General features: G+C 54.4%; 1 protein-coding gene and 1 long non-coding RNA gene across 2 annotated transcripts in view; one reads left to right on the top strand and one right to left on the bottom strand.

Moving 5' to 3' along the window:
* The window catches only part of RIN3 (Ras and Rab interactor 3), a 126,563-nt gene that overhangs the window by 105,472 nt on the left and 7,107 nt on the right, over positions 1-13,984 (top strand). Inside the window, exons 8-9 of the mRNA XM_058292401.2 lie at positions 10,599-10,736; positions 11,372-11,378. Coding sequence (XP_058148384.1) covers positions 10,599-10,736; positions 11,372-11,378 — 145 coding nt within the window. The remainder of the gene's footprint in view (positions 1-10,598; positions 10,737-11,371; positions 11,379-13,984) is intronic.
* LOC131277317 (uncharacterized) lies at positions 8,057-13,978 on the bottom strand. Its single transcript, XR_011648277.1, has 2 exons — positions 13,801-13,978; positions 8,057-13,119 (listed from the first exon to the last, which is right to left on the bottom strand). It is a non-coding gene; the product is annotated as an uncharacterized lncRNA (long non-coding RNA).

Below are 13,984 nucleotides of genomic sequence, written 5' to 3'. Positions count from 1 at the left end.
TCATTATTGTGTGTAGTCATTTGTTTGGACATGCCACAATCTCTTCGTGCATACTGCTATTGGTGGTCATTTGGATCATTCACAGTTTGAAGCTATTAAGAATAATGTTGTGAATATTTTTGCCTACATCTTTTGGTGCAAATATACATTTATTATACTTAAGAATGAAATTATCTATTGTTGAGTCATAGGGTACAATATATGCATTTTTTAAATATCATTATATTTATTCATAAAGATTTTGCCTCATCCTACTGCACACCATTTCTTTTGCTCATAATTATCACTTCACTCTTGATTCTTAGAATATCACCTTACTACTAGACTGATCATCCTAAAACTAGCTAGGATCAGTCAACTCTGCTGCTCAAACTTAAAAAAATTTTTTTTTTCTGTTAGGGAAGTTGTGATCTTACAAAACATGAATTCCCATACATCACCCCTCCACCAACATTTTACTTTGTTGTGGAACTTTTGTTACAGATTATGAAAGAGCATCATCAGACTATTACCACTAACTAAGGTCCATACTGTAGCCAGATCTTGTCTAGGTTCTTGGCTATGCTGCAAGAAATGAATTCCAAGAGCATGCCATGTTAATGAGGCCAGTAATTTATTAAGGTAGGGAGGGAAGAGAAATGGGAGAAAATAACATCATGGGTCCCAGGTAGAGAGAGAGGAAAGGGCTGAAAAGTGATAAAAAGGGCCAATTTACTGACAGTAGTCCCCCACTAGAGAGTACAAATGCCCAGGTTTACTTGCATATTGATCCAGGCGGGGGCAAAGAAGGCCAGAATAGGGCAGGGACAGGCACAGGGGCAGGGCCGATTCCCTTTCCCGTTTGCCTTTTAAGCCGTTAATTATTCCACCCCTTTGCTAATGGCAGGGGAGGAGTTCCAGCTGTCTGCTGTTTTGATTGATTACCCCACCCATCAATCCCCCAGGAGAGCCTGATGATAAGGTCCTTGGGGAATATCTGGGGCTTCTCCTGGCTTCGGGAGGAAATCTCGTTCTGAATGGGATTTCTCACAGGGGGTCTTCCAGCAGCCACCTTGGGGGGACCAGAGGACATGTGTTTATGGTGGTAGTTTTTCTGCCAGGTTCCAGATCCATCTATTGATTCCCCATCTAGCTTGCTTCAATAGCATACATTTGGTATATTTTTTCCATACACTTCCGATTATTAACACTATGTATTAATAATGGATTGTACATTTGTCATAGTTCACAAGAGAACACTCCCCTATTTGTACTGTTAACCATAGTCCATCTTCCATCACATGGTCTACTCTGTTATACAGTCCCATGCCTTACACATTCTACCCAAAGAGTACAGCCAATATTTTAACTTTGGTAGACAATGCCATACTGTTTTCCAAAGCAGTGTACCAATTTACTCCTATCAGCAACGTATGAAAGTTTATGTTGTTCCACATCTTTGCAAACACTTGGTAATTTCAATCTTCTTAATGTTAGTCATTCTGGAAAGGTCTGTCATGATATCTCTTTTATTATTATTATTATTATTATTATTAAAGAAGCTTCAGATTACATAAACGTTACATTGAAAATATAAGGGGGCTATCCCCTTTTTATAGGCAAGGAAATGGGTTCCGAGAGTTGAAGTAGCAAGCTCAGGGTCACGCCTGAGCAGGTGAGTGTAGACCGAGGCCCTGTGCCAAGCCCCTGCACCCTCCCTCTCGAGCCTGCCTGCCAGGGTGTCCCTGGGGTCAGATGTGTCCTCAGAAAAGGCCCCATCATGGACTGAGTTGCCTTCTCCAGCCTAAGGCTTGCAGGGCTGACCGGCTTGTGGGCTGCGCTCTCAGAAGAGGGACCCAGGGAGCTGGAGCAGTTTCCTCAGGGATGAATCTTAACAGCTGCGAGCCTTAAGCCGCGTCTGCCTGAAGCGCAAACAGCAGGAGCTTCGGGGAGCTCAGCGGGAGCGGGGGCCCTGCTGCGCCCACTCTGAGTTGACTGAGGAGCCGAGTCCTGGCTGAAGTTACCCCTTAACAAAAGGCTTTTGCTGCAGAAGTAAATGGAAAACCTAGTGTTCTAGATGGTCTCCAGTCCCTGCCATCTGAGGTTTTTATCAAATAGGTTCATTCATTCAACCGTTGAACAGCCGGTGACATCAAGGGTGCTGATGGCTAAGTCCTGCTTTTAGGATGCTCAAGATTCAAACAAAATGCAGAGCATTAAAACAAGCAACAACCCTACCGAGCGATAATGCTATTCATTCATCAAAAGTATTTATTAAACAAGGGTTTTATTTTTTTATTTATATTTTAATTTATTAAGCAAGTTTTATTTATATTTTATTTATATTTATGAAGCAAGGGTCTTTGGGAAGACTTCCTGGAGGAATTAAGTGGCCCTAAGTGGGAATCATGGTAGAGGACACAGTGGTGAGAATCACGCTGCCCCAGGGTTGCAGCAGCTACCCGCTTTCAGTAAGAGCCCAGTCAACAAGTTTGGGGGGATAGTTATAATAAGATGATGGACCCTCTCCTTTAGGTCAGGGGTTGGCAAATATGGCCCATGGGCCACATCTGGCCCACTGCCTGTTTTTGTAAATAAAGTTTTATTGGAACACAGCTATGTCCATTTGTTTCCATATGCAATGCCAGACTTGAGTAGTTGCAGCAAGGATTGTGTGTCTGATATAATTACTCTTTGGCGAAAAGGGCCTCTCCTAGATAATGCTTCCTAGATAACAAAGCTTTTTTTTTTTAAATCCAGGCTCTCATTTGTTCCTCCCAACAGCCCTACATAACAGGCTGACTCTGATTATTATCCCCATTTTTCAGATGAGAAAACTGAGGTTAAGTGAGTGGCCCCAGGCCACATAGCTAGTTAAAAGGCACAGTTGGAGGCCTCGTCATCCAGGGCTTCTCCCGGTCTGCACGTCCCAGGGGAGCATGCTTTGGCTCCTGTTACCCAAGAGACCGTTCCTTCTCCAAAATCTGCCAGCCGATGAAAGACCCAGAAGGTCCCTAGCCAGCTCTTGAAGATACGACCCGCTCCCCCATTCCTACAGACGGCAAACAGATGTGACTTGGCAAAAAAGAAAGCAGAAATACCCTGGTGGCTCAGATCACAGCCCAGCAGGGCTTCTAAGACGCACGGCCAGATGGATGCCATCTCTCGCACGAGCAAGACGGATGCATCATGAATGTGCCACTGCGTCCCAGCACCCCAGGGGCGCTGACTGAGGCTCCCCTGCGCACATGGCTGAGCCCAGAGCGTGGGGCTCCTGGCTTCCCAGGAAGCAGGACGCAGCCCTCACCACCCCAAGGATGGGCGGGAGGCAGTGCCTTTAAACCAAGCTTGTGCTGTCCCTGAGTAGCTGTCGGGTTGGGGAGCCCGTGTGGGCCTTTCCCATCACGCCAGGGGCAAGAGATCAGATTCTAGTCCGAGGGGCGCTACTGCCCAGCTGAGCCTCAGTTTCCCCACAGTGAGGTTGGACTACACAGGTCTAAAGCCAGTTGAATCCTGAAGCCGGCTCATGCAGCTTGTGAAAACCAGTGGGGCACATCCCCTCCCACCTCCAGGTGCACCCTGGAAGCTTGAAATTGGCCAAGGTGGAGCTTTTCATACAAGCGGAATTTGCAAACACTACAGGTCAGAGGTGTGTTTCCTCTCTTCCCTGCAGAGAACCCGATGGAAAGCATTTCCCAGCACACCACTGTCTGGAGGCCCCTGCAGGGGCCAGTACCCAGGACCGTGCACCAGGCAGGAAATAGGGGCATCCCATGAGAGCACGTGTGGGCTCAGGTCAGGCCTCGGCAGTGTCTTGTGCCCCAAGTCCTGTGCAGGAGAGGGCTGGGGACACCGCCCCGGGGCAGAGGCTCAGAGGGGTGATGTAACTTGCCCAGGCTCACACAGCTGCCGTCCTACCCTCAGGGAGCTTCACAGTCCGAGGAAAATGTCAGACCCTGAAATAGCCATATGGGAGCCAGGACAGGACCTGATGAACCTTGCTTAAGAACGTGGGAGAGGGAAGTGGACTTGGCCCAGTGGTTAGGGCGTCCGCCTACCACATGGGAGGTCCGCGGTTCAAATCCTGGGCCTCCTTGACCCGTGTGGAGCTGGCCCATGCACAGTGCTGATGCGCGCAAGGAGTGCCCTGCCACGCAGGGGTGGCCCCCATGTAGGGGAGCCCCACGCGCAAGGAGTGCGCCCCGTAAGGAGAGCCGCCCAGCGGGAAAGAAAGTGCAGCCTGCCCAGGAATGGCGCCGCACACACGGAGAGCTGATGCAGCAAGATGACGCAACAAAAAGAGACACAGATTCCCGTGCTGCTGACAACAACAGAAGCGGACAAAGAAGAATATGCAGCAAATAGACACAGAGAACGGACAAACTAGGGTTGCGGGGGAAGGGGAGAGAAATTTTTAAAAAGAAAAAAAGAAAAATTTTAAAAAAAGAAAAAAACGTGGGAGAGGGCCAGGGAAAGCTAGTAAAGGGAAGCAGAGGGAACATGAGTGTGAAGGCAGAGGGGAGCGAGTGTGCATGTGGAGTTCAGGGTACGGCCGTGAGAGCGCAGTGCAGCGCTACACAGGAGGGCGGTGGAGGCAGATCGCCATCCTGGGTGGGAAGCTGGAAGGTAGAGCGTAAGCACTAGTGACTGGGGCAGTCTGGGAGCACTTCCTGGAGGAGGCTGACCTTGAAGGAAGAGAGGTGAAGTAGCAGAAGCCTGGAGGTAGGGGTAAGAAAAAGCTGGATTCCGTCTAGTGGGCACAGTGACTCTTACCCACTGGGTTAAGAATTCACTGAGGTAATGCTTATAAAACACACTTTGCATTTTAAACTGTTGCACAAATGCTGACCCTGCGGAGAGCTGCCGGGCTCAGGCCCGCGGAAGGCCAGGGGAGGGCTTGCCAGATGGAGGCGTGTGACGGAAGGCTGGGGCGGGAGCACCAGCCACCTCCTGTGAGGCCGTGGACGAGACAGTCCTGCTGGGGTGGGGTGAGAGGGGGGCGCATGGTGTCGGATGCCTTGGGCGTCGAGGTCTACCTGGATCCTCCAGGCAGAGGGGGGCGCGGCCGGCTCCTGAGCAGAGATGCATGATCGGAGCTGGACCTGCGGCAGAGGGGCCCCAGGGTAAGGCGCTGCTGCGGGCAGGCCTCGGGGGCAAAGCTGGAAAGAGCAGCCGCCGCGTGCAGGAGCAGTCAGAGGGGAGGCGACCCCGGGGCTCCCGGCCCAGCTGGCCCTGGGGTCAGAGAGCCCCCGAGGGAGAGGGGTTACTCCTGCACCTCAAGACTGCAGACACACATGGGGTCCTTGAAACACGGAGGCCCCAGGAAGGGCCAGTGTCCAGGAAAAGGCGATGGCCCTTGGCCCGGCCCCCGGTCGGGAAGGACTCCCAGGGGCCTCTAGAGGGGCCCCTCTGAGTCGGGGCCAGCACACGGGCTCCGCGGTCCTGCTGGGAGCCCAGTTTTCACTTATTCCTTCCCTCGTTCATTCAGCCAGCCAGCGCCGCTTGCTGGGCACGTCGGCGGTGCCAGGCCCTGTGCGCTGGGGGGATACAGGGGGGTCGACCAGGGCCCTGCCCCGAGCTGCTCGCAGAGGGGGTGGGAACACAGCGTGGCAGGAGCCCGCGGGCCCCTTCCCCGCCTGCCTCGCTCGCGCCTGCGCAGCCTCCACGTGCAGAGAGGGGCTCCTCTGCTCGGGGACTGAAGCGTCCAGCATCTGCAGCCACTAGCCCCCGGCCGGGCCGCCCGGCCCAGCCTTCAGCTGAGAGTGTGACCCTCTCGGGCGGCGCTGAGTCTCGGCTCACTTGGAGCCGGATGATTCTCTGCTGTGGGGGCCGACCCGCGTTGGAGGCGGCCTAGCAGCCTCCTGGCCTGGGCCCACTGGAGGCCGGCAGCTCCCCCAGTGGGGACAACCACCAAACCGTCTGCAGATGTTGCCCAGTGTCCCCGGGAGGACAAAGTGGCCTCAGCCGAGAGCCACCGCTCTACAGCACACGAACCCGGCCATATCCCTTGGTGAGTGGTTAAGACGATACCAAGGGAAAAAGTTACGTTCTTAGGGTGAAAATTCAATCTGTGCTAAACCACTGCACAAGTTATCTGTGAATTCCGAAGGCATGGAACTGCATTCCACATCTGTACTGTCAGGCTCATGTTCCTTAATTCACACATCCATGGAGAAAAAAGCACCCATCCGCTAGGAGTCTGGTAATTAAAATAGCAACGAGAACAACAGCTCCAAGCACAAAATAATCTTTCCCCAGTGACCCCTTAGTCGTGTCTCAGGCTCACAGTGGCTGCTGGAAAGCCTTTCTCAGAATTGACCAACCTTGAAAGCCTCAGAGGCAGTGCCGGAATACCAAAAAGATTGGGTGCGAGCAGGCGTCCCGAGAGCACATCGTGGGAGCCGCGCAAGGAAGTCATTTCCTAGAATTCACTCAACAGCCCCAGAGGATGTTCATGGTATCTGCGTCCGTTCACAGCTGAGTAGGAATAGAGGCTCAGAGAGGTGAAGCAGTTCACCCTGGGTCACACAGCACACCACCGGTGTTGCGCTGGGACTCGGAGCCAAGTTGGCCCGGCTGCTTTTCTGTGCTCGGTTTACCAATACCTCCAGTCCGTTCACTGTACCTCAGTGGGAAGACTGAGGCCACTGGAGGAGGCAGAGCACAATGTCAGCAATAGCTCGCCTCTCCAGATCGCATTAGAGGTCCTGAATCACTTTTGAATTCCTTTCCTCATTTTATTTCTTCAAAATCCCTGAAAGCTGGCAGGGCTGGTGGTGCTGGGTCCGTTTTACAGATGTGGCAACTGAGGGTGGCCAGGAAGGCAGGCTGGAAGCCACCCTTTTCTGGAAAGCCAGACAAGGGTGCGTTGTGAGCAGGACGGGACGTCCCTTGAGCAGACGCTGGAGACCTCTGCGTGCCAGCTGAACGGGGAGCCCGATGGAGGAGCCGGGAGGAGATGTGCCAGCTGTGCCAGCCTGGACTGTGCCCACGGAGACTGGAGGCGTGGGGACACGTGTGTCCACCCAAGGCCACTGTGACATGGCCTGTGTGAGAGCTGTGTGAGGGTGTCCACTTGTCCGGCCTGGGACACGGGGAAGGGATGCCCGCAGAGGGGCTGCTAGACTCGCCGCTGAGTGCCTGTACTTTCCTGCAATGGTCTTTCACACCCTTTCATTTGCATCTTCCTCACCCTCTTCCTGGGATCCAGAAAGTCAGGCAAGAGCTGAGCGGACAGGGTGGCTAATAAGAGAGTTTTGGTGAATGAGTAAATGAATGAATGAATGAGGAAGCATGCCCATAGCTCAGCTGTTCTTACCACTAACTGGAGCTACTCTCTTCTGGGATTTAGTCACATTCTGAAGGTGTTAGGATATAGCTTAGGCGGCTGTTAGCGTGCGTGCACACGCACACCAAGGAGTGACTTAAGAAAACCAAAGTTTATTTCACACCAAAGTTTATGTCACCTCTCCTCTACGATGTCCTCAGGCTCAGGCCCCTTCCGTCTTCTTGCTCCACCACCTCAGAGTTTTTCTCCATCCACGTGCTCTTCCCCTTAGGGGCTCAATCTGGAGGTTGAATACCTCACTTAGCCCTGAATCTCATAAGCCAGAATTTAGACACGTGGCCCCACCTGCTGCAAGGGTGGCTGGGAAATGTAGTCTTGATTTTGGGTGGCCATGACCAAGCTAAGAGTCAGAGTTCTGGATTATGAAAATAGAGAGCTGCTGGATACTTGGAGTGGGGGAAGGGGAGGGGGACAGCCGTGTCTCTGGCCAAGGCTGAGCAGACAAGGGACAAGCACCCTCCTTGAAGCGTTGACAGAGACCCCAAAATCACAATCCCTGGCCTAGCCATCGACCTCACACTGGGAGGCTCCTGAGGGCAACACTAGCTCTCCCTCCCTCCCTCTGCCTCCCTGGGCGGCCCGCCTCCCATCTGCCCACTCAACGGCCACCAATGACCCTTTGCTTGTTATGTGCCCTCAACGCCACCTGCAGGCCCTGGATGGGGGCGAGGCGAGCGAGGGACTTGCCCTGGGCCCAAAATTTCAAGGGAGCGCCAAAATCCTCAGCAATCGAGAAAAATTGTTTGTTTATTCCCTTATTTATATCGTACAATTAAATGATTTTTAGTTAATTCCCAAGGTTGTGCAACCAAAACCACACTCTAATTCCAGAGTATTTTTATCACCCCCAAAAGAAACCCTGCACCCATCAGCAGTCCCGCCTCATTTTCCCCACCCTCCCCCGGCCCTCGCCAACCACTAATCTACTTTCTGTGTCTAAATCTACTTTCTGTGTCTACGGATTTGCTTATTCTGGACATTCTCTGTAAATGCGGTCGTATGCCATGCGGTCTTTGGTGGTGGGCTTCTTTCTTTTAACATGATGGCTTCCAAGTTCATCCATATCACAGCAGTCACAGCACGATTGCTGGGCAGTATTCCGCTTGTTGGTGGGCCTGTGGTTTGTCCGCACTGTTTGGCTGCTATCAGTAATGATGCTGTGAACATTCATGGACACGTTTTTGTGTGAACATATGTTTCAGTTCTTTGGGATATATACTTAAGACTGGAAATGCTGGGTTGTATGGTAACTCCATGTAAGACAAGTAATATTTAATGCAATGTTTTAAAAATATAAATGAATGCAAAAAACCTATGGTTAACCAAAAAAAAAAAATCAACATTTTAAATAAAGGCAGGCCTTGTCTGTTTCATGCCCCTGTGTTATGCAATGGGTCCAATCAGCCTGTGGTTCCTGGGCCCCTGTGAGTTTATGAGGGCTGACGATGGTGTACAAAGAGATTATTGTAGAGCATTTATTCACTTTTTCTCTTTGGTTCAAAGCCCAAGAGGATATTTTGCTAAGTGTATATAGGAGCGCATTCTTCCTTTTGCTCAGTCCCCAATATGGCGCAGCACAGCACTGACCCACATGTTAAAACTTCGTTTAATCCTCACAATATCTGTGGGCGCCTCATTCTCCAGCCTCTCTGCCAAGATGAGAGGAGGGAAGGAACTTCCCACGGTCCACAGCTAGTAAGTGGCAGAGCTGGGATTTGAACCCAGGCCTGAGACAGAGACTCAGCTCTTCCCCACTGTGCCTCTCAGGATTTCAGAATGTGTGTAGCCAAAGGAAAGTAACAAACTCTCTGAACTTCAGTCTCTTCTTCAGTAAAGTGGACATAACACCTGCTTTATATAATTGTTATGAGGAACACATGGGAAATTTGCCTCCCTTTTCTAGAAGTGCTTGTCTTGAAGTGCATCTTGAGGCGATACAATGAAAATCACTGAGTGAAACATCCCTCTGTGTGCTATAGGAATTTGCTAATCATGTATCATGAAACCACGTGTGAACATTTTTTTAGTGTTGAGGATTAGAAAAGTAATTTGGGTTTCCTGAAAAACAGATATGACTTCTTCTCATCTCCAATGAGAAGACGGAAACTCATGTTTTCCTCTTCACTTTGGCCACCAGGAAACTCAAAGCCAAATCTGTGGTTCTAAAGGAGTAGTTGTGTATGTTCTTGGGATATTCGTGTTTCTATTTTTCCTATGGTGTACAATTCCTCTTGTAATTTATGGTCCTTGTCCTGATGTCTAAATTTTTATTTAAGATTTGTTTTTTCACACGTGTTTCCCAATGGTCACCTAAATCCTTCATAAAACAAGTGAAGTAGAAATATGTTTTTTGAAAGAAGTGTAAATTGCTTGGCCCGGGGCCACACCCAAGGCTAGCGGGCTCCGGCTGAGGCTGGACATCTCTTCCTGAGCCCCGGGCTCCCTTTAGCTGGGGGTGCGGAGGCAGTGGGGGGCTGGCGTGGCCACGGCCCACCGAGCAGAGCTGCTCACTTGCGCTCTCGTTTTGTCCAGCGCGCTCACAACGCCAAGCAGGGAGCTGCCCGGTGCCCCGCGGAGGATCCAGGCGCTGTCGGGCTGCTTCTAGCAGGTCCACCCTTGCCCTCGTGTTGCCCAACTGGGAAGGCCCCTCTGGGCCCACCTTCCGCCTTCATTTCTGTGCGGTTTCCTTTCCAGGGTCCCCTCTGCCTGCTGCAGGCATCTATCTGCTCCTGCGGAGGTGGTCTGAGCCCGGAGAGCTTTGGGAGGACTTGTTCCCTCCAGGGCTGTCACCTGTGAAAGAAACCCGCGGGGAAGGGCACAGTTGAGCCTGAAAGAATGAAGTGGAAGGAGGCGTTTCAGCCGGGGTTGATTCTGGCAGAGCGGGGTATTTTCCTCGGCAGGTGCAGAGGGAGGAGCGTGGTCCAAGGACACCCCAGTGGTAGGCAGTTGCCTGCCGGCCGGGTGGGTGAACAGGTGCCGTCCAGCAAGGGGGCATTGGCGGTGAGGCGCTGGGAAAGGGGAAGGCGCCGGGGTCTCGCCGCGCCAGCCAGGGCACCTTTCTCAGTTCCTTCTTCCTGAACCTGGACTGCACCTCAGGCCCCCTCGAGGCGGCTGATCCCGAAGCCACCGAGAACCTGGCCAGGCTGGGGAGGTTCCTCTTTCCTGGGCTGACGCCACCCGCCCACCTCGCCGACCACGGCCCCTCCCCGGGGGCCAGCAGCTCCCGAGCGGGGCCCCGTGCTCACCACCTTCTCCCCCTCCTCCCTCGCAGGGAAGCCATACGGGGCCGACGACTTCCTGCCGGTGCTCATGTACGTGCTGGCCCGCAGCAACCTCACCGAGATGCTCCTCAACGTGGAGTACATGATGGAGCTCATGGACCCCGCCCTGCAGCTGGGGGAGGGTGAGTGTCCCCCGGGGCCACCTCCGGCCCACCCGGACCCAGCCACACGAGGGCATGCCGGGCTCCACGTGGCTGAGCTCCGAGGACCCAGGCCCAGGCCCAGTCTAAAGGACTATTAACAGTAGGGGAGAGCTGGGCCAGTCAACAGCCGATTTCACCGCTGCTGGACCAGGACGGGAATGGTGTATAGGAAGCAGAGGGTATGGGAACACAGGCTGTGCAGTCAGGGGGGACTTCCTGGAGGAGGTGGCGTCTAAGCTGAATCATAAAGGAAGCCAGCCAGATAAAGAGGAGGAAAAGGCCCGCTCCACAGAGGGCAGAGCAGGACCTGCTACGTGTAAAAGATGAGGCTGAAGCGGGGGGCACTGACCAAGGTGAGGGGTTCTCAGCAAGGATGAGGGCCCCAGAGACTCCGCACCTGCTCGCCCGGCCCAGGGCCCTCCCCTGTGTGTGTGCGGGGGGAGGAGGTTCAAGAGGCCCTGTGCTCCCTGATGGCCTGAAGGCAGAGGTGTGGTCTGCTCCACCCTCGCCTCGGTTTCCCTTCCCTTTTCCTTCTTCCCACCACTTCCTCCTGCCCACTTGGCCTCAGCTGCCCCGCCGCCAAAATCCCTGGGGTTCCATCTTTCCGGGTACAGCCAGAGACTGGCTCTGCGGGAGCCCCATGTCGTCCTTCGAATCGCCAGCCTCGGAGGATGGAGCGAGACTCCCAGGTTCCTAGTGACCCTCTGGGCTTTGTGGTTCTTGAGATGCACAGGCCCCTTCGCAGCTGAGGGCATTTTCAGCATGGGCTGGCCTCTGGGGTGACAGCTGGACACGGATGGTTCTGTGAGTTCCTGGCAGCACGGGGGAGTGTGTGAAATCTGTGAATGGTGCTGTCATATGTCCCTTTGGCTTACGGCTCTGGGATCTCCGGGAACTATTTTTTCTCCTTTTAAGTTAAAACTAATTTTCCTGCAGTTGAAACAACCTGCCTGCTAGGAGATCCGGGAATTCAGGAGAAGCTGAGCTTTCCTTAGCGGGGATTTTCTGCTCCCCATGTGCATGTATCTACCCATCCATCCGCCCACCCAACAATCCAACCACCCATCCCTCCATCTACCCGCCTCATTCTGCACGCCGAGCTCTGGGGCCGCGGGGCTCCGGGGGCCTTCCTCCTTGGTCTCCACCAGCCCTGAGCGGGCACAAGGTGGCACCGCAAGAGCTGGGGAGGCATGCCCAAAGGCGGAAGGAGGGAGACCCTTCCTTCTCCTTGACGCCGGTGGTCCCGGTCCCGTCCTGGTCTCTCTTTAGGGGCTGCACCCCCATGACCCTGGGGTCGTTCTTCCTGTTCCCAGAAGCCCGCAGGTGTGGTGGGAAAGGCACAAGTCCTCCAGCCAGGAGCGCTGGTTACTTTATGTCTCTGAGACAAACCAGAGTACAAATTCCTACCTAAAGGCCTTCAACAGTCCAGTCGTGGGCCCCAGGCTGCGGGAACCCCCCGCCGTGGCAGAGCCGCCCCTGCTCCCACGCCACCCCTCCCGGCAGCGCCCTCTCCCCCTGCAGGATCAGCCCCCCCACCGCAACCCCCCGCGCAGCTCCCAGGAACAGGGGGCAAACCTCACAGGGTGCCACACCAGCCAGGAGAGGGCACGGGGAGGGGCGGCCCAGGGGCCCTCTGCACCTCCTCCTGCCCAGGCCAGGCCCCACCTCCCGGGGGTTCCCCCAGTGCCCGCGGGGAGGGGTGTCTAGCCTGGCCAAGGTGTCCCACTTCTGCCTTTCCAGGCCCCCGCGTTCTCCCTCCCCTGGATCCCGGCCCAAGTGTGACACGGAACAAACGCAGCTTCCTGCTCCCCGACGCTCTCTACAAGACCACTCTCTGAGGCACCAGGGTTTCAAAGAGAGAGTCTGTCTGCACAAGCAAAGGAGCACAGTGGCCTAATGGCCCAAAACTGCCTCTCGGACCTGCAGAGACGCTAATATTTTATAACGTCAGGGTTCTAGGGAGCAGTTGGGGTGGAGCTGGCAAAGGTTTCTTCATTAATAGCCATTAAGGGGGTGAACAGGTAGGGGGTGGGCACCCAGCAGGGTGCGTCACAGGTTCTGGGATAGAAGAGTAGGGAGCCGAGGGCAGGTGCAAGGTTGTCCCTGCGGGCATTAAGCGGGAGGGCGGGTGGCTGCCACCACGACAGCAAGCACCCACGGCGTGAGCCTCAGGCCAGGCAACGATCCACAGGGCTGAGACCGCTCTAGCCAGCTGCAGTAAATCCAGATGTGAACCTTTGGCCATTTTATAATACAAAAGCATCGATGTAAAGATTCTGTACTCATAACTACTTGTTAATTCTTACCCCTCGGCTGCACTGCTGACGGTTTTCTTATCGAGCATGCTGGCTCCTCTAGCTTCCTGGCTCTGTCACATAAGAGAATTTAAGAACATGCCAGTTTAATGAGGCCGGTCAAAAGAGCATATTGAGAAGCGAGAGAGAAACAGTGCACACTCGAGACGGGTGCGGGCGTCCCCGGGCAGGCAGGCGGGCTGGGTGGGGTGGGGGCTGCCTTTATCACGGCCTTCTTCCCTCTCCCCATTGCTAAGGTTGGGGAGGGGTCCCAACTGTGTGCTGCTCTGCTTGGTGGCCTCTCCATCCCCACGTGTTGGCTCCCAGGGACCAGGGCGAGGGCTGAAGGGGACCCCGTGGCCAGGGTCTTGGTGAGGTCTTCTTCCGGGCGGGGTCCCAGCCATGCTCCAGCCGGGTCCCAGCCGGGACAGGACGTCTTCCCTCGTTCCCTGCACTAACCTGCTCCAGTTTCTGAGTATTCCCCGCTTCGCCCTCCTCCCCAGCGTGCACCCCAAGATGCAGGTGAAAAGAGGTGTCCCGCCCGGAAGGGGGAGCAGAGGGGCCGACTGAGCCCTGTGCTCCCAGCTTGGGCAGCTCAGGGGTGCCCGGGAGGGAGGGGGTCACTGGCCAACATGGGTCCCCAGACTCTTGGGACTTGGAGGGGAGCTACACGGGTGCAGGGAAAAGGGCAGTCTGGAGCAGCCTCTGGTCCCAGCTGCCTCTGACTCGCTGGAGACCTTGGGCGAGTCCCTAACCTCTCTGGGCTGGAACTGGAAGGTGCTGGGCAAGAGGCGGAGTCTTCAAACTGCCCAGGTGCCGGAGCGGTCCACGGAGGGTAGTGGGGGGCAGGATGGGGTGCGGCTGGCTCTACCTTCCTTGTTTCCCAGTCCATGGAGCAGACAAAAAACCCAGACTCCGTGCACTTTGGGGCCTTGACGT

Source organism: Dasypus novemcinctus, chromosome 3 (genome assembly GCF_030445035.2).
Source record: "Dasypus novemcinctus isolate mDasNov1 chromosome 3, mDasNov1.1.hap2, whole genome shotgun sequence".
NCBI classification, from domain to species: Eukaryota; Metazoa; Chordata; class Mammalia; order Cingulata; family Dasypodidae; genus Dasypus; species Dasypus novemcinctus.
Note: the sequence above shows the minus strand (reverse complement) of the source record. Positions and strands in the feature narration are given on the sequence as shown.